This window comes from Mya arenaria, chromosome 7 (assembly GCF_026914265.1).
Source record: "Mya arenaria isolate MELC-2E11 chromosome 7, ASM2691426v1".
NCBI classification, from domain to species: Eukaryota; Metazoa; Mollusca; class Bivalvia; order Myida; family Myidae; genus Mya; species Mya arenaria.
Window position 1 is genome coordinate 9,113,226 of NC_069128.1, and position 21,371 is coordinate 9,134,596.

General features: G+C 34.9%; 1 protein-coding gene across 8 annotated transcripts in view; it reads left to right on the top strand.

The window, feature by feature from the left end:
* LOC128240559 (uncharacterized) overlaps nt 1-21,371 on the top strand; it is a 140,577-nt gene that overhangs the window by 22,471 nt on the left and 96,735 nt on the right. For 7 of the 8 annotated variants that reach the window (XM_052957229.1, XM_052957233.1, XM_052957230.1 and 4 more), the window contains exons 2-4: nt 11,252-11,356; nt 15,336-15,474; nt 16,361-16,534. In XM_052957229.1, the coding sequence (XP_052813189.1) occupies nt 11,252-11,356; nt 15,336-15,474; nt 16,361-16,534 (418 nt within the window). Of the gene's footprint in view, nt 1-7,815; nt 7,883-11,251; nt 11,357-15,335; nt 15,475-16,360; nt 16,535-21,371 lie in introns of those variants that run through there. The other variant, XM_052957232.1, reaches the window with a different exon arrangement.

The window sequence follows — 21,371 nt, forward strand, 5'->3', positions numbered from 1 at the left end:
CAGCTTTTGTGAAGTTAAATTTTAAACCTGTTCAGTTTTTAATAGGCCAGAGTGAATATTACGAATTTTTGAATGTCAATATTGAAAAAGGTGCTTTAAATATGATTTTTTGAGTGTACTTGTTCAACTTATTTACTTATATTCCCCACCCCCCACTTAGCCAAGAATGACAATTTGAAATAAATCCACTAAGTCTTCTCTATCAATTATGCACCAGTCAATTGTAAACACAGCCCCCCCAGGTCTGGGGATATAGTCCCGGGATAGCCGAGGAAATGGGCCGTGTTTTTACCTTCCAGGTGGCTTCGCAGTGCCGGGTGAATGCAATGGTTTTGTCTTCCCGCCCAAAATAGCGGGGAATAGGCCTTACCTAGAGTCCCTGGGGTGCGGGGTCTTTGGTGGAGATTTTTCCAGCAGTTGATTCCCCCAAGGTGGGGATTTTACCCTGGCTTGGCTGGACTGAAAGTCAATAAGTCCCCACTATTCTCCGGACCTGGGGGGTTCGTGGGTACAATTGACTGGTGAAAATTATATGTACATGCATTAAGACTTAACTTACTTATAGTTGGTTAAAGGTTGTTGGTATGTTCTTACAAAAATAAATGTTTTGGTCTGACACAGTTGCATAACTATTTTATTTACTATAACTATATATTTTATGGTAATTAAGTACATATGTACAACCTTCAACTTACTTACTGCTGATTTATACTGAAATAAATGTATTGGCATATTTGAAGTTTACTATGTGGTTGAAATTTACACAAGCCAGCAAGCCCTTCACTGGTAAAATGTCTTCCAGCCCGGTTACTCAGATTCTGAGTTTTGTATTATCAGGGCATGTACGTTCGTTAAAAAAACTTGATGCCAAACAATAGTATGTTAATTCAGACTTGTTCATCCAAGAATTTACCCGGTAGTTTCAATGACTGCATGATCGAGCTTCTTGTTAATGTAATATTTTAAGTAAATATAATCATAGCCATTATGTTCTTGTTTCTTGTACTATCAAATGTATATATGCTTGCATAAATATCAATATATCTTTATAGGTATCTCTGCTTTCTCCAACATCAAAATGTGTGGATTCTTCTACCTTCAGCAGTGCCAATTTTCAAGTGCCAAGAATTTGACATACACACTAATATTCCTGTATGAATATAGAATAAGTGAGGAATATCTATTAATTGTCTATTTATTACGATTCCATCAACATGTCGGTGGTTTTGAAATCTATTTAGGACCCCTCCGCCACTCCATTGAATAAAAAGAGGGGTAAAAGGAAATGGGTGGGTTGAATGTATAAATATATTTTGCAGTTGGCCAATGAATGACCTTTATAAATGGTAAATAAATTTTGCTCAGTTGTTGTGGGAAAAAAAGTCGTGCTATTGTAATATAGCCTTTAAGTGTCGTTGTCAGCATAATCGTCAGCTTGAAAATCTTATTCCATATATAAACACAAAAACCAATGACACTTGGTGCACATGTGCATTTTGACGGCGACAATAGGCACAATGTCACTAGGAGCATTGCTAAAACACTGGCTTTATGAATGATAATTGAGTTATTTACATACATGTGTTCCCCATTGTTTGACAGAAATTAGGACTGTCGAGTGTTTGTGTGTGCTTTTTGGGGATGCTCGTTGGTCTGTTTTATTTATCCCCCCCTCCATTTTGACAGCACCAACTGAGGGAAAGGAGGAGCATTTGAATTCACTTGTGATGACATGTATACACTCTGGGTGTCCTTTTTGGCACAAATGAACCAGTATTGGACAGTGTTGTCCTGTAGGTGAAAGGACAAGGTCAAATTTCATTAATTCTTGCTTCATGTTATAGCACTAAATTTGAATAAAAATGGTCCATGTTGTACTAATTTGGAGCTATTAAAAATCGTCCATATATAGGTGACCCAAAGTCAGAAACATTTAGCCTAAAGGTCAAGGTCACATGTCAAGGTCAAATTTCATTAATCCATGCAGCGTATTATAGCACTAATTTTGAGCAAAAATGGTCCATGTTGTACTAATATTGAACCATTAAAAATCTTCATATATAAGTGACCCAAAGTCAGAAACATTTAGCCTAATGGTCAAGGTCACATGTCAAGGTCAAAATCATTAATCCCTTGCAGCATATTAATTGGAAATTATAGCGCTTACACAGTACTGTTGACATAAACCAAAAAACATGCCTCTGGTTTCAGTTATTGAACATTCATTGAAATTCATACTGCTCATCTTACATAGTTTTCTCAGTAACTGATTGATCAGTTCTGATGTTAATCATGGCCTGTGCTGATAAGCTGTCTGGTTGGGCAGCCTACTACTGATAAGCCATTAGTTCTGAAGGCCACATTCCTGTGTAGTGTGATAAATTATAGACAAGGGGCACTTGTTAATTTTAGTTACCTCTGTAATGAAAAGTGGATTAATTTGGTTATTGAATTCATTTAATTCTTGTGGTTTTGGATATTTTATTAAGATACGGTAATGTGTTACTTAAATTTGTGTTTTTGATGACCTTTTTCATTGCCCGCATTGATTATTGAAATTGTGTACTTCAGCTTAAAGCTGCTACTCTCACAGATTTACCATTTTTACAACTTTTTTATTTTTTGTCTTTGAAAGAGCAATTTTTGGCATAAATATCTGCAAATGAATGATATAAGATTGCTTAGTAACCAAAAATTAGATCATAGATTTTCATATTACCGTTCAAAAATGAATGTTTTATGGCCTAAACCATTACTAACGGTTTATGAAAAATGCATGAAACATCAATTTTTGAACTTAAATATTAAAATCTGCGATCTAATTTTTTGTCAGCAGTTTTTAAAGGTCATGGATTTTCGATAAAATAGGCTCGTTCCAAGACAAAAAAATAAAAAGTTGTCAAAACGTTCAATCTGTGAGAGTGCAGCTTTAATAAGAAATGTAATTTTCTGGTAATTTAGTTTTATTCGCTATTTCACTCAGCAGAGGAGTTTTTTGGTAGTAATTATGATAGATTTTAAACCCACTGTATATATATAAGAAAAAAAGTTGATAAAATATTTATTTGTTAGCTCATTGAAACTATTTGTAACTGGGTACATTTAATGTCTGCAGCTGCAAGTTATTAGATTTATAAATCGCATAAACACGCACTGAAAGTGACGACATAAATTCGTAAAAATGCAGATTAATTTAATTTAACAGCTTACACAATTTAATTTAACAGCTTACACAAGTGTGAAGTTTAACATTAATACGATCTTTGCTGTTACGAAGAATAATGCTTTAAGGGAAGGGAAACTGTAATGATTGCTTCATGAATAAAAGTAACAATAAAACTTCAGTATTCATGTAAACGGCCTTGTTGATAATACAGCTATTAAAGAATGCATCGTTTGTAAGATAGGTCTATTAAATTAGTGAGTTTAATATTTAAGCATGAAATATGCTCGTAACATCTGTAAACCCATATTATCCTGTAGACAAAGTAATTTGGCAGACTAATGTTTGCACTTTTTTAACACTGGGGATTATCTTTTAATCTCGACTTGTAATTTCCCTAAGATGTAAGGATGTAGATATCAGAGTTTCTGCCAAACAGTGGCTCTTAGACACGAAAAACCTGCCTTTTTCATACGGTTGTTTTCCAATTGAAGGAAAATTGGTTTCAATATTTTCCTGTCAAGGGTCTTAATGACATTTTCTGTGAAGGAAATTTCACTTTAGCTAGTTACATAAGCTGCACATTTTTCTTTCGACGAGTGCATAAAGATTTTTAAAGTATTAATAATTTCCACAAAAAAACACTTTTAAAAGGTTTCCATAGTGATTTTTTGATAAACATTATAAACACCTGCTTTGAAAGTAGAAAATATAAAAAAAATTATTTCTATAACAGTCTAACCTTTCTAGTCCACAATTAATAAATTATTTGTTTGGCATATTTCTACTCACATATTTAGGTGCGGGTAGGTACATATGTTTTATTGATTTTTTTTTTAAATTCCTACCTCTTTATTCTGAAAAAAAACAACAGTAAAAAGTATGACCACTCAGAGGGGTTAAAAATCTTTCAGCTGAGTTATAAACTGTTGATTAATCATGGCCCTGTTGGTACAGAATGACTTCATATTCCATCACAAGTAATTCAGAAATACTTTTTGTACTGTGAACGATTTTATATGTAGGATTGCATTGATTGATGGACATTTAATATAGACATACCAGAGCTGTTTAGTGGTTGTTCATTTAATGGTTTGAAATAACTTTCATCTGCAAACTTTACAATCATATGTTTTATCTTGTCATAACTTAATTTGGGAAATAGCAATGAAAATGAACTTGCTGAAAGCTGTTGAAATGCATTCCCACATGCATAAATGCCAATTTTTTTTAATTTTTACAAAAAAAATCTTAATTTTACATATTTTCATAGGCCTGCTGTTATTTTGTAACTTTCTTATGTATACATGAGACATTAAGGGGCTCATGTATTGGATAACCAGCTACAATCTTACTAAAGAGTAGATTCTAAGTGCTTATTATTGATCTGTAAAAGTAACTGCATGGTCAAGAGAATCACTGAGGCATATTGAAGGAAAGAAAATGATTATCAATACTTTATTCAGCAGGGACGGATTCAGGATTTGGCTTCAGAGGAGGCACACATCTGGAGGATAACTAAGAAAGTAGGCCCCCTTCCCAAAGGATACAAACATGACATGGTTCTATTGTGGTCACTCCAAAGGAAAGAATTAGCCATTTTAGTCAATAAACTAGTGCATTAAATGCATTCTTTTCATATTATTTCTTCAATATTGACTTTAAAAAAGACAGTTTTAGTTGAGAGCACATGCTTGGTGCTCCTTTGACTAAATCTGCTAGCGCTGACAAAATACTGAATTTCTGAATGAAGCTATTTTACAGTCAATTGACACCTGCTGTAGCTAAGAAACTAGTACATTACTTGATGATTGATGACAAGGCCCATATCATGCAATGTTGTAGGTCCATGCAAATCAGCCATGTGCTTTTAATTGGAGAGATATTGCTGATTATTGTTGATAATGAAGGAATCTGGTTCTTGATGATTTATTCCTGACAGCTGCCAGACTGACCTTGAATGGGGTAAGGTTCTAGGAAATTGTCTGGTTATACCTGCTAGATAAATAGAATTAATTTGATCCAGTATCATGAAATTTGGCCACATGATTCAGGTTTCTGGGAGCCCAGTGTGACATATACATGTCTATTTCACCAGCTTGATGCTTGTGGGCTTAGCCCAATGAGTCTTACCCGAAACAGAAAGTAAATAACCTCAACCCAGGCCCCTACCCCATTGTAAGCTGAAGCCAGTTTTGACCACAATGAAAACAGTGGATTTAAAACTGTGTTACAATGCGGTAAAATGCGGCTTGGACTTTCAATGTATTGTTAGAAATTTCATACTTTAGTTGGACATTGATCAAACATCCTGAAAATGTAACATGCATCTTGGACTTTTAATTTATTGTTAGAAAGTTCATACATTGTACTTTAGTTGGACATTGATCAAACATCCTGAAAATGTTAAACAGTAGCTAATATGCCAAGTGAAGGATCAGTTAAGAATTGTTTCAAGTGGAACAATAAGAATACTTTCATGGAAACAAGAGGTTTAAAGTGTTTCGGTATACAGACTTCCTGTGCTTGTCTTTTGAATAGTTATGGGACAATTGTTAACCAGTCAAGATGGAGTTGTGGAATAAGAAAGAGTGCATTTTGTATTTTTGTATTTAGAGAGTTAATTCTCATATTATTGGCTGTAAAGGCAAGTAATTCTGTATTTTCCTCAGGGTCCTCTTCCTGATGTGAAAATTGTACAAACTGTTTCATTTTACATGATTATTATTAGATACATACTTGTGAGGGAGTCTGATGCATGTTCTTATACACTGGTTTTGTGTTTTAATGTAGCAGTAATGCTGTGAGGGTGGTAAATTCCTCATTGCCATTGTTAAAGAGGAAAACAGGTAATTTTGCAATATCATTTGTAGAAAGGAGGTAATTCTGAATTATCTTTAGTAGATGGGAGGTTATTTTGAATTATCTTTGGTAGAAGGGAGGTAATTTTGGGTTATCTTTGGTAGAAGCCAGGTATTTTTTAATTATCTTTGGTAGAAGGGAGATAATTTTGAAGTGTCTTTGAATTAAGGGAGGTAATTTTGAATTATCTTTGCTGAAAGAGATGCAGTTTTTTTCTAGAATGGGAGGTAATTTGTGCATATTTCTTTCCAGAAATTTGTATTATGATAAATGAATACCTTTTGTCTTCAGAAAGGGAGGTAACTTTGGTATTTTCTGTCCCAGAAATTTGAATTATTACATTTTGCAGGAAGGGAGGTAATTTTGTAATGTTAAAATTTCACCGCAAATGAATTTACCTTCTTCTATGAGCAGGGCTCGACATTAACCACTGCCCGATTGCCCGGGGCAAGTAATTTTTGCAGGCGGGCAGTAGTTTTTAGAATCTACCTGCCCGATCGGGCAGTAACAAAAAAAAACTCGTCATAGTGGCGACTTTTCTGGTAAAAAATAGTAGTCCGTAATCTCCTTCTTGGAGAGTATTTATCAAACCGAAACTAATGCACTCATTGGTTTTTGACTCGAAAAATCGGGTCAAACGGAGCTCCTCTGACATTTTCATTCGAAACTACGATGGCGAAGACTGCAGAATATTTTCCGATAGAGCTCGAGTAATTCCGTCTAGATCCGTTGGCCAATCGCGTGAGCTGCACCAAATCCATATAGCTAGCATTCCAGTTAATGCCCTCACAATGTACATGAAACGTCAAATGATGTTTTGACAGTCGACGCTGTCAAGTTTTTTAATGTTTCAAACGAAAAAAGGCTAAGTCATCCGAGAAAAAGATCAGCTATAAAAAGAAACGAAAATGACGCTGGGTCGAGTCTTGGGGAAACAATTTTCCTGGACTCAGACACAGCGAGAATGGTCATTTTGGCTATTTTTCGGACTGCTCCAATTTTCGGATGCTCGGTTTTTGGAACTTTACGATTTCACTTTACATTGCGATAAATTGTAATTTACTTCAAAATAAATGTAAGATTACAAGGCTAAGATAATAAGAGGTTGACTGTTGGTTCTTATAATTCAATTTTATTTCATCCTTAATAATTTGAATGTATGTGCTATTAGTTACAAATTTCATGACAACTGATTTATTTCAAATACAGCAAGCCCTGATGTGCAGGTTGAATCTGGAAATGGGTTTTGATGTGAAGTATAACTGTTTGTTATAATAACAACAAAATGAGCCCCCAAAAATTGGGCAAGTAAAAAATCCATTCGGGCAAGTGAAAATGGCTAGGTGGTTGCCCGATGGGCAACCAAGTATTAGAATAAGCGTCAAGCCCTGATGAGTGAACATAAGAATGTTTCTGAAGTTTCAATTTATCTCTTTTCTTTCTTACAATTATGTGCCTGTTTTCAAAGAACATTTTTATTTCATATTTGCTTAAAATATAACTAGTTTCACCTTTGGCCATTCTTGCTTTGCTTTATTATTTTCTCTGGAATTGTCATTCAAAAGTGACTAACAAATAACATGTTGTGTTGTTTTACGGCCAACAAGAAGTGCATAGTGATACATTGAACGTTCCTAAATTAGCTTGTGTGTGTAACATTTCCTCACAATTAGCCATTAAAACATCAACAGAGAAGCCTTACCTACCTGGGAAAACCACAACACCTGTGTACTGATGAACACTGTCTGGCTGGCAATGGCTGGTTACACTCCAATAATTTATTGTAATGGTGGAATGTAAGCTTTATGGTGAAATGTAACCTCGGTGGTTCTTATAGAGATAAAGAAGAATTGAAAGGTTGTGGAATTCAACTTGTTAACCATATACACAGTTCATTTTATTTTTTAATTAGACAACAATTGGGATGTTGAGATGGTACAGAACTTCTGATTTGTAAGGAAGGAGTCCCGGGCTCGATTTCTAACCCAGGCTTAAAACTTTCCTGAGCTTCTGAATTCTTTTATATATTTTCTTCACATTATCATACATAATTTATAATTATATATGTTATTTGTTAATGTTATGACACTGTATTTCGAAATGTCCAAATGTTGAATTCAGATTTTTTTAATTTTTTTTTTTGTTTTACTTGAAAGGTTTTATTTGTAACACTGTTGTTTTTAAAATAGATCCCCATAACATTATGCCATGTTCATGCAGAATATTGAAAGTGCATCTTTCTATAACATTTAGCAGTATAAACTGTAAATTTTGTGAAATGCAATATCTTCCAAACAATTATAAGGCCTAAAAAATACACTTGGTTCGGGTTATAATGTGTAGTTTAAAACCATTAGTGCTTTAAACAGAAGATTACTTTAACACATAATTCTCCAATGCTGAAATAATGTCCTTATATAAAGCCTATTTAGAAAAATAATAAAAAAATAAAAAGCCTACCTACCCTACCTGTTTTAGAAAAGGATGTAACCCTTTTTTAGGTGCCTAATTATATCATTTATGAAGATGAGAAAAAAAAGTCAAAAGTTTCATTTTTTTCTAAGGCACTGCAACCATCACATGTTTTTTTATAACTTACTCCATGATGAATCACATTTTTTTCTTTGTGATTGTCCTAATTGATGGACCGTTTGCCATGAATAATTTAGACAGAGATAGACTGATTGACTTGTTGAATCTTCCTTATGAATGCTGAGATGTTTGTAGTTTGTAAAACTTTGTTATCAAATGTAGAAAACAATGAAATGAAACTGCAATTTTGGTTGTTGATTTAAGTTTAACACATTTTTTTGCAAAGCATCAGCATTGGTTGCCATGGTTACAGAGCCCCTGTAGTGACGGTAACCGACATTTATTTTTCTTTGAAGCACTTATTTTAATTTTGAAAAGTATTGGAATAAAATTGCATTATAACAGAAAATGATTTATGTTATTACGATTTTTTTTTTTGCTTTATCGAGAAAACATAAGTATTGGAATAAAATTGCGTTATAACAGAAAATGATTTATGTTATAACATATTATATTTTTTTGCTATATCGAGAAAACAAAATAATAAAATTGAAATATAAATAAGTGTTTCAACCAAAACTGTTGGATCCCAGTGAGTTTTTGATTGCTTTGAAAGGTTTAGTTCCTCGAAATCTTAGAGTATCAAAAAACTTTTCTGTTTTTTCGAAAGAATGTTTATTATACTAAGCACTGCTATGAAGTAGTGCAATAACATAAAGCAAGGGCTATGTCTTAAAAGTGGTTCAACTATTTTGAATGATGAACTCTAAATTGCTCATATAACATTCTTTATTTATGTGTACCATGGTCGATCACTCTAGTTTAGATTATTATCAAATTATGCCCCTTGGCAGTATGTTCTTTTTATTGGTGCAAAAAAGCTTTTTCAAAAATATTTTGACTTTGGAGGTCATGAAGTCATGAAATAACTATGGAAGGTTTTTCTCCCATCTTTGGAAATAGAAATCATCATGATTATAAAGAATCATTAAGGACAGTTGGTGAGAATATTTTTTAGCTTGTGCTGTTTATTATTCGACTTAGAAATTCTGGGTCAAGCAGTCATTGAAATTAGACTTTCAAATAAACAAGCCCGAATTCTTATACTATTGCATAGAATCATATTTTTGAACAAGCCCTGCTATATAAACTTCAGAATTTGAGCAAGCCCGGAAGACATTTTACCAGTGCAGGGCTTGCGGGCTTGTGCTTATTTCAACCACTGGTCAAGGTTATTGTTGTATTCTTGCAGGTGCTGTTGCATGGCAACAGTCATTGCATTCAAAATCTTGAGCCATATTTTTTTAGACAGTTCAAGATATTCATATTCTTGCAGGTGCTGTTGCATGGCAACAGTCATTGCATTCAAAATCTTGAGCCATATTTTTTTAGACAGTTCAAGATATTCATATTCTTGCAGGTGCTGTTGCATGGCAACAGTCATTGCATTCAAAATCTTGAGCCATATTTTTTTAGACAGTTCAAGATATTCAAATGAAACTTGGTACACAAACTACACAGGCTTTCAGAGACAATTAACCCTTTGCATGCTGGGTAAATTGTCGTCTGCTCAAAAATGTCGTCTGCTTTATTCTAAATTTCTTTCAATTTACTTAAAACTTTGGGGATATATTGACTGAGTGGCAAACAGCTTGGAACCTGACCAGGCGCCGAGTTACTCGGTGCCTGGTCTGGTTCCAAGCTGTTTGCAAAGCCTTTAAAATCGCCATCAGCAGCCTAAGGGTTAATATGCTCATGCAATGAAATGCACATTGAGGCCTGTAGCTTTAGCTTGAATAATTGTTGAGGTATACATACTCTTGTTCACTTGAAAATAACACTAGGCGAGCATTGACTTTTACTCTACCGCTCTCTTGTTTTTTGAAAACATTCATTTGACCTGATGAGGTAATAAAACAAGAGTCTATTGTTGTTCGATGTAATAAACTATGCCTCATAAAAAAACTCATTTCTAAATATAAACTGTGTACATTGTAAATGAGAGAATGTTTCTTTTCTTTTATGCCATTTTTCTTCGGCCACCATTAAGAACCCCAAGTGCTTTTATCTTTCTTCTTATTGAAGTACTCATGTAAACCAGTCTGAGAATGGGAAGAAAGTTCTGAAGAAATGTGATTGAAAGAGTTGGAAATGTTTAACATGCCTTCTGGTGATAAAAACGATATTCTTCTACTGTTTTATGTTTCCATAGGAACTGTGTATGTTACCAGTCAGATTGGTGTTGTTGATTGCTTGTTTTTGTTATGTATATGGGTAATGAATGATTGAGGTGCTGGGAGACTAAGAGGGTTGGGGGTGGGGGATTGGTAGGAAGGAGGGTTACAACGTTCAATCAAACATTATTTTTATTTGTGCCACATTGGAAACATCAACTTATGCTGTATACTTTTAATTCATGTTACTGTTATGGCAATCTTTGCCGACTTGTAATAATATTTTTCATAGGTCAGAAAGATATTTATATAAATTATATCTATACATTAATTTATGACTTTATCCTGTTGTTTAGCAGGCCCTATCACTCTATTTTTTAATGTGTTTATTAACTCCCCTTGTTCATCTTCTATTCCCCCCTATGCATGACTTCATTCTCAACCTTAAGAATAAAGAACAATTTTGTTAATTTGTGTTCACATTTTCATATTTTAACAACTGCTCTCTGTCTATTTCAAGGTCGCCATAGAAACCCCAGTGACCTTCGCTACCCAGGCAGCAGTGACCTTTCAAGCTATACTAGCTCCACATACAGTGACCGATATAATCATGGTTACCAACATGGTATGTTGTTATGGTAACAAATTGAGATTTAAGACTTAACTATTATGTGCTAAACATATTAGAAACTTTTTAAACTAAATCTCCGCCTACAGTGACCTTTATCACCATGTATATAATCATGGTACAGAACTTGTGTCTATGTTGACTATTTTTGAAGTTAAAAGTTATTGTGTGTTTAATCCCATCTGACACTTAAATTCATATTGACCATTTGAATCAACCTTTAGCTCACTCTTTAGTGACCAATATCTCCATAGTTACCAAGGTAGAATGTTACTATGGCAACTGTTTTTTAAGGTCATATATGCAAATAGGAATATTGGTTTGTAGACCAAACCTTTTCCGATTGATAACTAGAGATCGCTTGGGCCTACTGTCACTTACTTGGTAGGGAGGTTTGTCTTGACTTTTAGATGACCCTTATTGATTTGTAGGTCACTGGACAAAAACCTTTACTGGTTGATGAATAGTCTCAGTATGCTTGGCCATGCAGTCCTTAGTATGAAGGTTGGTCATAACCTGCAAATGACCCTTATTGATTTTGTCATCAGTATGTCAAAGGTCATTGTCATGATGACCTTGAACACAAAAAGCTTCTCTTATTGATAACAAAAGTATGCTAAAAATTGGCCTATGGTCTTCATACTTGGTAGGAAGGTTTGTCATGGCCTGCATATTACCCCTTTTGATTTGTAGGTCAAAGGTCACGGTCAGTGTATTTGAACACCAAAAAACTTGTATGCTTGATAACTAGAGTATGTTTGGCCCTACATTCAAAATCTTCAAACTTGGTATGGAGGTTGGCCATGACCTTGAACTTGAACCTTATCTGATTTAAATCTGCTTTGGTGACTTAAACCTTATCTGATTTATATCTGCTTTGGTGACTTAAACCTTATCTGATTTATATCTGCTTTGGTGACTTAAACCTTATCTGATTTATATCTGCTTTGGTGACTTAAACCTTATCTGATTTATATCTGCTTTGGTGACTTAAACCTTATCTGATTTATATCTGCTTTGGTGACTTAAACCTTATCTGATTTATATTGGTTTGTGGTGACCAAAGTAGACTAGTGGGTCTCCTTCAGGTAGTGGTTCCCCCAACAGCACAAGACCACACTTTCGCATAACATTGTGAAAATGAGAGTAACCCAACATTGTTGTTATAACATACATATTCACAAAAACATTTTGTTCACCTGTGGTGTATTATTACTTTTGGTAGGATTCATATGCAGTGATTATTTTTATGTTCACAGTTTCTGAGCCTCATATTGTAGTCCTAATTGATAACAAATCAATCTTTAAAACAAGAAACAAAATATTTAAAGTTATGGCACATAATTGATTTTCCTGAACATTATTATCACCTATCTCTTCCAGGAAAAGTAAGACTAGTGATTATACAGATATAAAACCCAGTTCTTAGACAGAGCCTCCTTTGTGAATGCTCTCAGATATGATCACTGAGTATCAGAAATTTCTTATAAATGGGAAAATATGTGTTACATAATTATCTGTGGTATCCAGTGTACTTAATAAGAACCAGCTGCTGGCCAAAATGGATTCAAATGGCAAGTTGAAATGAATTTGGTTAAATTTTAGATTAAAAAAAGAGAATTTCAAGTAGAATAAGTAGTAGCTGGTCCATTTCTTTAGTTTTTTGAGGCAGTTCAACTGCTCGTAGCTAAGGCCAATTTGGGGATACGCATATTAAAGCCTTGTGGGTCCCCTTCGGTTTATATTTCAAATACAGGGTTTTTGGTCAACAAAATTTTTTACTTGTCAAAATTTCATAACGCCTAGATCTGCGTATATGTGTACAGTCAGCTAAGCCCCTGGTTGTCTGTTTAAGGTATTGCCTTGGTGTTGTTCACAAAGGCGTTGTTGTTAGGCTAAAACTTTTTAGGCCATTACTCAAAAATTGTTCAAAATATTCAAATTTTGGAACTTGGTACATATGTTGTGACATACAATACGCATGCGTGTTTAGCTAGGCCTCTAACTCTGGATTTAAAAGTTATGCCCCTTTTTCAACTGTAAAATAACAGATGGGCTTTGGCAGTCCCTCCCCAGCACTCTTGGAATGCAGGATTCATTCACATAGGTTTGATTATGATGTGCCTTCCATTAACCCGACTGTGCACACATTATGTTTATTCTGTACAACAAACCAGCATTCAGTTCAACACTAATAGAATAGCAATAATTCCCCTGTTATGAAAGGCTGTCAGCACTGAGTAGTTTGGTGTCTGGTTTTAAGATTTATACCTGAAAAATAAAACCACAAGGAAATTGGAGAAATGTCAAAATGAATGAGGTATATGAATTTCTAAGAAATAGTTTTGTAGAATATGGGCTCAGCTGGTTTGTATGAAATCAGATTAAATTTCATTGTGCTGACATTATATTTTGTCATTGTGTCTATTATCAACTGTTAAAGGATTTATTTATACATCTTCATGTTTTGATTAAATATTTTTATGATACCACTGAACTATATATATATAAATAAATGGTTCTATAAGTGTTATCAAAACTGTTGACCTTGACCATTGACCTTTACCATTCACTGCAATATCCTGTTGACCATGACAGCCTTTTTCCATTTAAGTGTATTCAAATTGTTAACCTTGACCTTCAAATGCAGTCCAGGTTGTTGACCTTGACCATTTATCTCTAAGTGTTATCCAAACTGTTGACCTTGACCATTTACCATTATGTGCAATCCAAACTGTTGACCTTGAGCGCTTACCTGAAAGTGCTGTCCAAACTGTTGACATTGAGCGCTTACCTCTATGTGCTGTCCAAACTGTTGACCCTGACCATTTACCTCTAAATGCAATCCAAACTGTTGACCTTGATCATTTTACCTCAATGTGTAATCCAAACTGTTGACCCTGACCATTTACCATTAAGTACAATCCAAACTGTTGACCCTGACCATTTACCATTAAGTACAATCCAAACTGTTGACCTTTAGCATTTTCCTCTAAGTTGTAATCCATCCTGTTGATATTTTACCTCTTAGTCTATTTGAAACTGTTAAACTTGGCAATTTACAATGAAGTGCAATCCAAGCTGTTTATGTTGACCTTTTACTTCTAACTTGGTATCTAAATTGTTGACCTTGACTTTTTAACCATAAGAGCAATTGAAACTGTTGACCTTGACCTTCTACCTATAAGTTGTAATCTAAACTGTTTACCTTATTTTTTTGAACTGTTGACACTCACGTTTATTTCTAGTGAACATAACATAACAATTTAATGAACTTAGTTTGAAAATGACTGACAATCACATTTGAAATGAACTTTAGATGATGTGATGGAGAACCTGGATGTTGGAGATATAGTCCTGGGAAACTCTTAGTATTTAATAAATTTGTACCCATGTAATTTTAAAAATGTCATAGGAGGTGATTTTATCATTGGAAGAAAACTATATCAAATTAATAGGTAATTGATTAATAACATTTTCATCTCTTGTTAATTTGTGCAGTCTGGGATATTCAGAAAAACTTCCAGTGCGCTCCGATATCATATCCAACAAGCAGACATCACAGGGTGCTTATCAGTAAAATACTGGAATTGTGCTTGGTGCATGTGTAATAAATGTGTTTACACAACTTTCTGCAGTGTACTCTTGGCATTGATGGGTAAACTGATTACACTGATAGTTTCCGTACATTTATTACCTCGTCTCCCTGGAGGGGAAGTTAGGAGGATTTATATTATAAGATTTATTCTGCCTATGGGAGATGATGATATATTCAGCCCCCCAAAAATGAACATACCTTAAATAACAAAGGGCTGTAATCAGTGTTTACATTGATGAACTGAAAACAGAAGTTTCCATCATTTGAAAATAATCTGCAGTGACTACATACAGTGGGCAAATGAAGAAGTGCTATACACTTCATGGAATTTGCTTGGAAAATAAATTGTAAAATCCAAACAATTTTTCTGATTTTCAGACTACTCAAGGGACCCTTATGCCTCCTACCCATCACTGAGAAACCCTGACCTTTACCCTGATGCTGGTAGCATGTCAAAGTACACAAGGAGTTATGACATCACCAACAGAAACTATGACAACACAACATCTAGTCCCAGGTAAGCATGTCAAAGCACACAAGGAGTTATGACATCACCAACAGAAACTATGACAACATATCATCATGTCCCAGGTAAGCATGTCAAAGCACACAAGGAGTTATGACATCACCAACAGAAACTATGACAACACATCATCATGTCCAGGTAAGCATTTCAAAGTACATGCCATCACCAACAGAAACTATGACATCACAACATCAAGTCCCAGGTAAAAATGTCAAACTCCACACGGAGTTACAATGTCATTAATTAAGTAAACAATAATGTAATGATGTTACTAGCAGACACTAAATCATCTCTGTTTTTAGCCCTGTGTCAGTAGGAAGTAAACTTTTATTTAAGGTATTGTGGTAGCCATGGTGGTGCTGCTGTAGGCATCAGTGTGAGAAAACTTGAACCATGGCCATATTTAAAAAAAAAACTGTTCAAGATATTTAAATGAAACTTGGTACACATGCTGCCAGAGATATTAACTTGTATAGCAACGTTCATAACCCTAGCTTAAATAATTGTGTTGGAGTTATGCCCCTTTTACCTCATTTAAATAAGAGATGAGGGTTGGCATACTCCTAGTGACACTCTTCTTGTGGAGACTACTGTACATAAGCAATCTCTGCTTCTTAGGCGGCCTCATCCGCATCATTGTGCAAAACATTTAACCTTGGCCATAGCTCAATGGTACATATTCCAATGAAACTTGGTACAGTCATGTTGCCAGACACAATAAAGATGTGTGATTAAGCAAGGCTTTTTACAAATCATGTACCCTTCTTTAACTGAGAAAAACAAACAGACATTATAGCTTCTAGCTATTTTAAGAGCTCTTAGTCGTATCATCAAATTAGTTGTACCATCAAATTAGTCTCTGCTCGTTTACTTTCAGGTTTTTTGACCGTGATAAATTTGACAAACCTGGTGATGTAGCGCCATTTGAGTTTGGGGTCCATTACACCAGATCTCCAGATGTGAGCACAAAAACCCATGATGTCATCGGAAGAAGCTATGACAGGAGCACAAATATTGATGATGTCACAACTCGCAGATCCCCTGCTAGAAGGTACTGGAACAACTTTTTATTTCTACAATATTTTGCATGATCTGAAGATGCTGGTCCATCAAAGTATTATCATTTTAATCTTTAATTTTGTCATAATCTATCCACATTTTAAATGTATAAATTAACAAAGTATAAAAGTCATAATGTTAAGAGCTCTGGTCACCTGGTTGTGTTAACATATACAGCTAAAAAATCTGCCTGTCAATTTTTATACGCTGATGTTTATCACCAGAATAGAATAACAATTTACAACAGTTTGCTGGTATTTGAATTGTAATAATGTGTGCCATGTGACAAGTAAGTCGTGGTTTATTCTTGCTAGAATATTTTGAACCAAGATAGGAATTTATATGACTAAAATGAAACTGATAATAAATTCAGACACAATGGCCTCTAGATGATATCTTTGCACATTGGAAAGATTAAAAAATAGTTGAATAGTGAAACAAAGTCACTTTCTAGTTATGCAAATATCTTTTTTTAGAGTAGAAGCAGTCATCACCAAGCCACAAAAATATGGTTCCAAAAACTATACTTAGCATGAAACTAGCAGGGGCAATAATGCTGTATTCACCTATACACCATTTGATAAGAGTTGTTTCCCTTTGATCTAAACTCTGAAATGGTCGGTGACATATGTTTGATATTTTGTTGTTTTCTACCAGGAAACATGTTTATGATTTTGCTCAGAATCTTTATTTTGCTGTGTGTAATTTGTCAGACAACACTGTAATAATAACAACACACAGATTTCTTATGTTAATGTAAGGTTTGTTGTTATTTTACCTGTATTAATTGAGGGCTAGAGTAGGTGGGTGTATGTTCATTATTTGCAGGTAAATATTTTGTTCTCATTGTTCAAGATCAAAATGTGAATAGCCTGCACCATAAGCACTCAGAGGAAAGCTGTTTTTGCTATGCTGCTTGGGTTAAATTGTCTAATGATCTTCTTTCTTAAAAAATACAGTCTAAGCAAACCAAATCTTGAAGTGCAACTCCTCTAAGTTGGGCCTGTCGAAAAATGAAAATTATGCAAAGTAAAAGCTGAATGCCCCCATACAATGATTTTACTCTTCAAATACCCTAAAAAGACAAATTCCAGGCATCATCCTGGTCCTGTTGTAATGTCTTCTTTCTGTATCACTGAATTTTCTTTTGGGCCATCTTAAAGCGGCTGAACTCTGAATGATGAAATAGCGGAAAAAAAGAAAATTGTCGAAAACTGACATAAACTTGATATCGATGTGTACAATGCATTGAAACATACTAACTAAAATACCACATAGTTTACGATAACTTTATTTTTCGCAGTTTTTTCGTATTTTCCATTAAAAAAGATTACTAGGTATGTCTACATAGTAGAATTCATTCGTTATACGTGATTGGCTTTTAATAAGTCGATATTTTCATGTGATATTACCAAGTTAGATATATAGCTTAAATATTCCAACCGTCTAATGTAAGCCTTTGTAGCACAGTGGATACGACTCTGGACTGCAATTTTGGCGACAGCGGTTCGAACCCGGTCTCCGACTCGATGATATTAAAGAGTAAAACATTTTATTTAATAATTGTCCTGAGATTGGTTACAGAAAAAAACTTTTTTTGGTGCCAATCTGGTGTACAGTCCCTTTAAGGGCAAAAAGTGATCTTTAGCTCAATCCTTTTTTCAAAGAAATGGTAGCTTCATCATCATCATCATTGTGTGAAAGATAAATCTTGACCATTATAAGCCCAACAACTGTTGAGGATATTCAAATGAAACTTGGTAAAGTTATGTCACCAGAGACAACACACACATGTCCGGTTAGTGCAATTGCTTCTTACCAAGGCAACCTGGGTTCGATTCCCAGCCTGGGCGCATGTGAGTTTGGTTGGTGGTCACCAAGCTAGACAAGTGGGTTTTCTCCAGGTTTTCTGGTTTCCCTCACAATGCAAGACCACACTTTTGCACAACATCGTGCCAACGAGAGTGACTTAATAGTAAAAGTTAATCTAACTTTCTTCACAATCATTGTGAAAATAAATAAAGCTAAAACTACCACACATATGCACAGCAAGGCCCATAACTCTAGCTTCAATATTTATGAATGAAAAAACAACAATAAACAGGCATTGGTGTTCACTCCATGGTGTTCTAGTGGGTTTTGTTTGCCCATTTTACACAGCCTGCCTCTCACGCCTCTTATGACCAACTGACAAGTATAGACAAGCATTGGCATTACACGGAGGGGCTCTTGTTCAGAAATTGGCATTGCATGAAGCAATGCATCATGGTTAGTAAAATTACTTAAAATCTCTCCTGGCTTTACTGTTTCTAAGCTATGGTTATGTTCCGAATCATGATGGAAGAAGTTCTAAGAACTGGCAACACATGAACATGTAAGAGATAGCAAGTTGGCTGTGTTCCATGATGTTATGTTGTTGTACATACACAACCTGATGTAAGGCATGGTAAGGTAGATACATTCCCTGGCCAGGATTTCTGAGCTGTCAATATGGAGTCATGAAGGTATTCTGCAGGAATATTTGATCTGTTATTGCTTTGCACTTGAAGGCCTGGTAACATTGTGCTTTAAATTTTGTTGCCCACCTTTTAACCCCTTTGAAATAAGGACATATTGGGACATATTGTTCAGAACACCCCATGGCTAGGGAGCAGTCAATAGGGCTCGTGTTGTTCTTAAGACTTATCTGCTCTATTATAAAATTGTCTAGATTTCAACAAAACTTAATATATCAGACATGGTTACAATGATTATGGGCATAATATCCATTACACCTTTGATAACATGCCAAATAGATTTGATAAGTAACTTGAGTTATGGCCCTTGTTTATTGTCAAACTTGACCTTGAAGAAAATAATGCCATCCTGTTTATGTTAACCTTAGGCAATCCCTCAAAAACACTTCAAGATTTTCAAATGAAACTTGGTACACATGTTATGATTGACAACACCCAAATGTGAAGCAATTGAGGCACTACTGGCAGTGAGTGGTACCTTATCATTCTTGGAAGATTGCTCCATAGGCAATATAGAGAATGGGCTAACAATGAATGATCCTGACATGCTGTGGACTTATGGAAGGTTACTCCACCCTGTCCTTTTTTGGTGACACCTTACTACCCTCACAATGAGGCCAGTATGACTTTGTGTACCCTCCTGCCTCCATGGAATTAAATGCAAGATAATAAAAAGATCCTTTCGTTTTTTATTCAAGCTGAAAATATTATTATAATTTCATACAAATTTGACATATTTGGCAGTTGAATTCTACTATTATGTCAATTAAGCACAATTCCTAGTATTTTTGGTGAAATTCATAATGTTCAAATTCTTCAATGCCGCCCTTTTCTCCCTTTTCCCCCGTAGCACCATGATGTCCTTTTCAGCTCGACTATTCGAAGAATAAGGAGAGCTATCATAGTCACCCGAGCGTAACCACTTACGTTTAAGTTTTTGTAAGGGTTTGTGTACCACCTCAAATATTGACATATGGCTTTGAAACTTTGCACACTTGTTCAACATCATGCCCCCACCCTGTACACAGGAGGAGGTAACTCTATCAAGCATTTTGACAAAATTATGCCCTTTTTCAACTTAGAATTTATGTTAAAGTTTGCGTACCACCTCAAATATTTTCAAAGTCTATTGACATCTGGCTTTGAATCTTTGCACACTTGTTCACCATCATGCCCCCAACCTGTACACAGGAAGAGGTAACTCTATCAAGCATTTTGACAAAATATGTCCCTTTTCCGACTTAGAATTTACATTAAAGTTTGCGTACCACCTCAAATATTTTCCATTAAATTTATGTAAATATCTCAGCACATTACGTATTGCATTGAAATCTAATCTAACAGTGATCCATGCATGTTTCACCAAAACTTTTCAATCCATACAACGAAAAGTGGCGGAATAGTCGAACGCGCTGTCTCTGTGACAGCTCTTGTTCTGCAGCACCCTGTTCTTTTGGAAATCTGGCTTAAACCCTATTAATTGACCTCAAAAGATGAATAATTGTAATAAGTCTTACAATGTTAACTTCAATATTCTGTATTATAGATGCAAAAAATCACATCATTATGTTATTTATGACCCACTGCTGTTTTTAAGCTTTGAAATATTAACCCTGGAATTCCAAGCAAGCACCACAAGATACACAATCTATTTTCTGGAAATAATCAGTCTTTGAAGATTCCTTCAAATGATAATAAATGAGAGATTTAAACCTGCAATAAAATTACATACTGAATAATAGCCTGGTGTTGTAGATGTATCTATAGGATTTTTCATTGTTTTTAATGGTTTTTGTTGAGATTCTGTCTTATACGCTTTGCATTAATAATTATATAATTATATAATGTTGTCATTGCTGGAAGTGGTTACAAGTGGTCGAAATTAGCACAATGCTTTCCGGGTTTGCTCAAATTTTGGATTTTATATAGCAGTGTTAAGAATGTTGATGCCAAGCACTAGTGTCAAATTAGGGCTTGTTCACCCAAAGTCTATTTTGGATGACTGCAGTGGTATTGGGCAAAAGAATTAAACTTAGCATTAACTCCATTACAAATCAAGATGACTTCGTGCTCATGAAACTTGGAACACTCATTTGTTCACAAGCAATCCAGCATGGAACAGATTTCAGTCTTGTACAGATTATCATATGGTTGGGTATCCACACTAGCAGATCCATAAATTCTGGTCCTGAGGGAGGGGCCAAAGTCAAATGGTTATGTCCCTAAGTCCTCTCATGTCAAATTCAGGATTCACCCCTGATCCAGTACTGTTCAAAGGAATGATTTTTTCACAAACTTGTTTGACCTCGACAT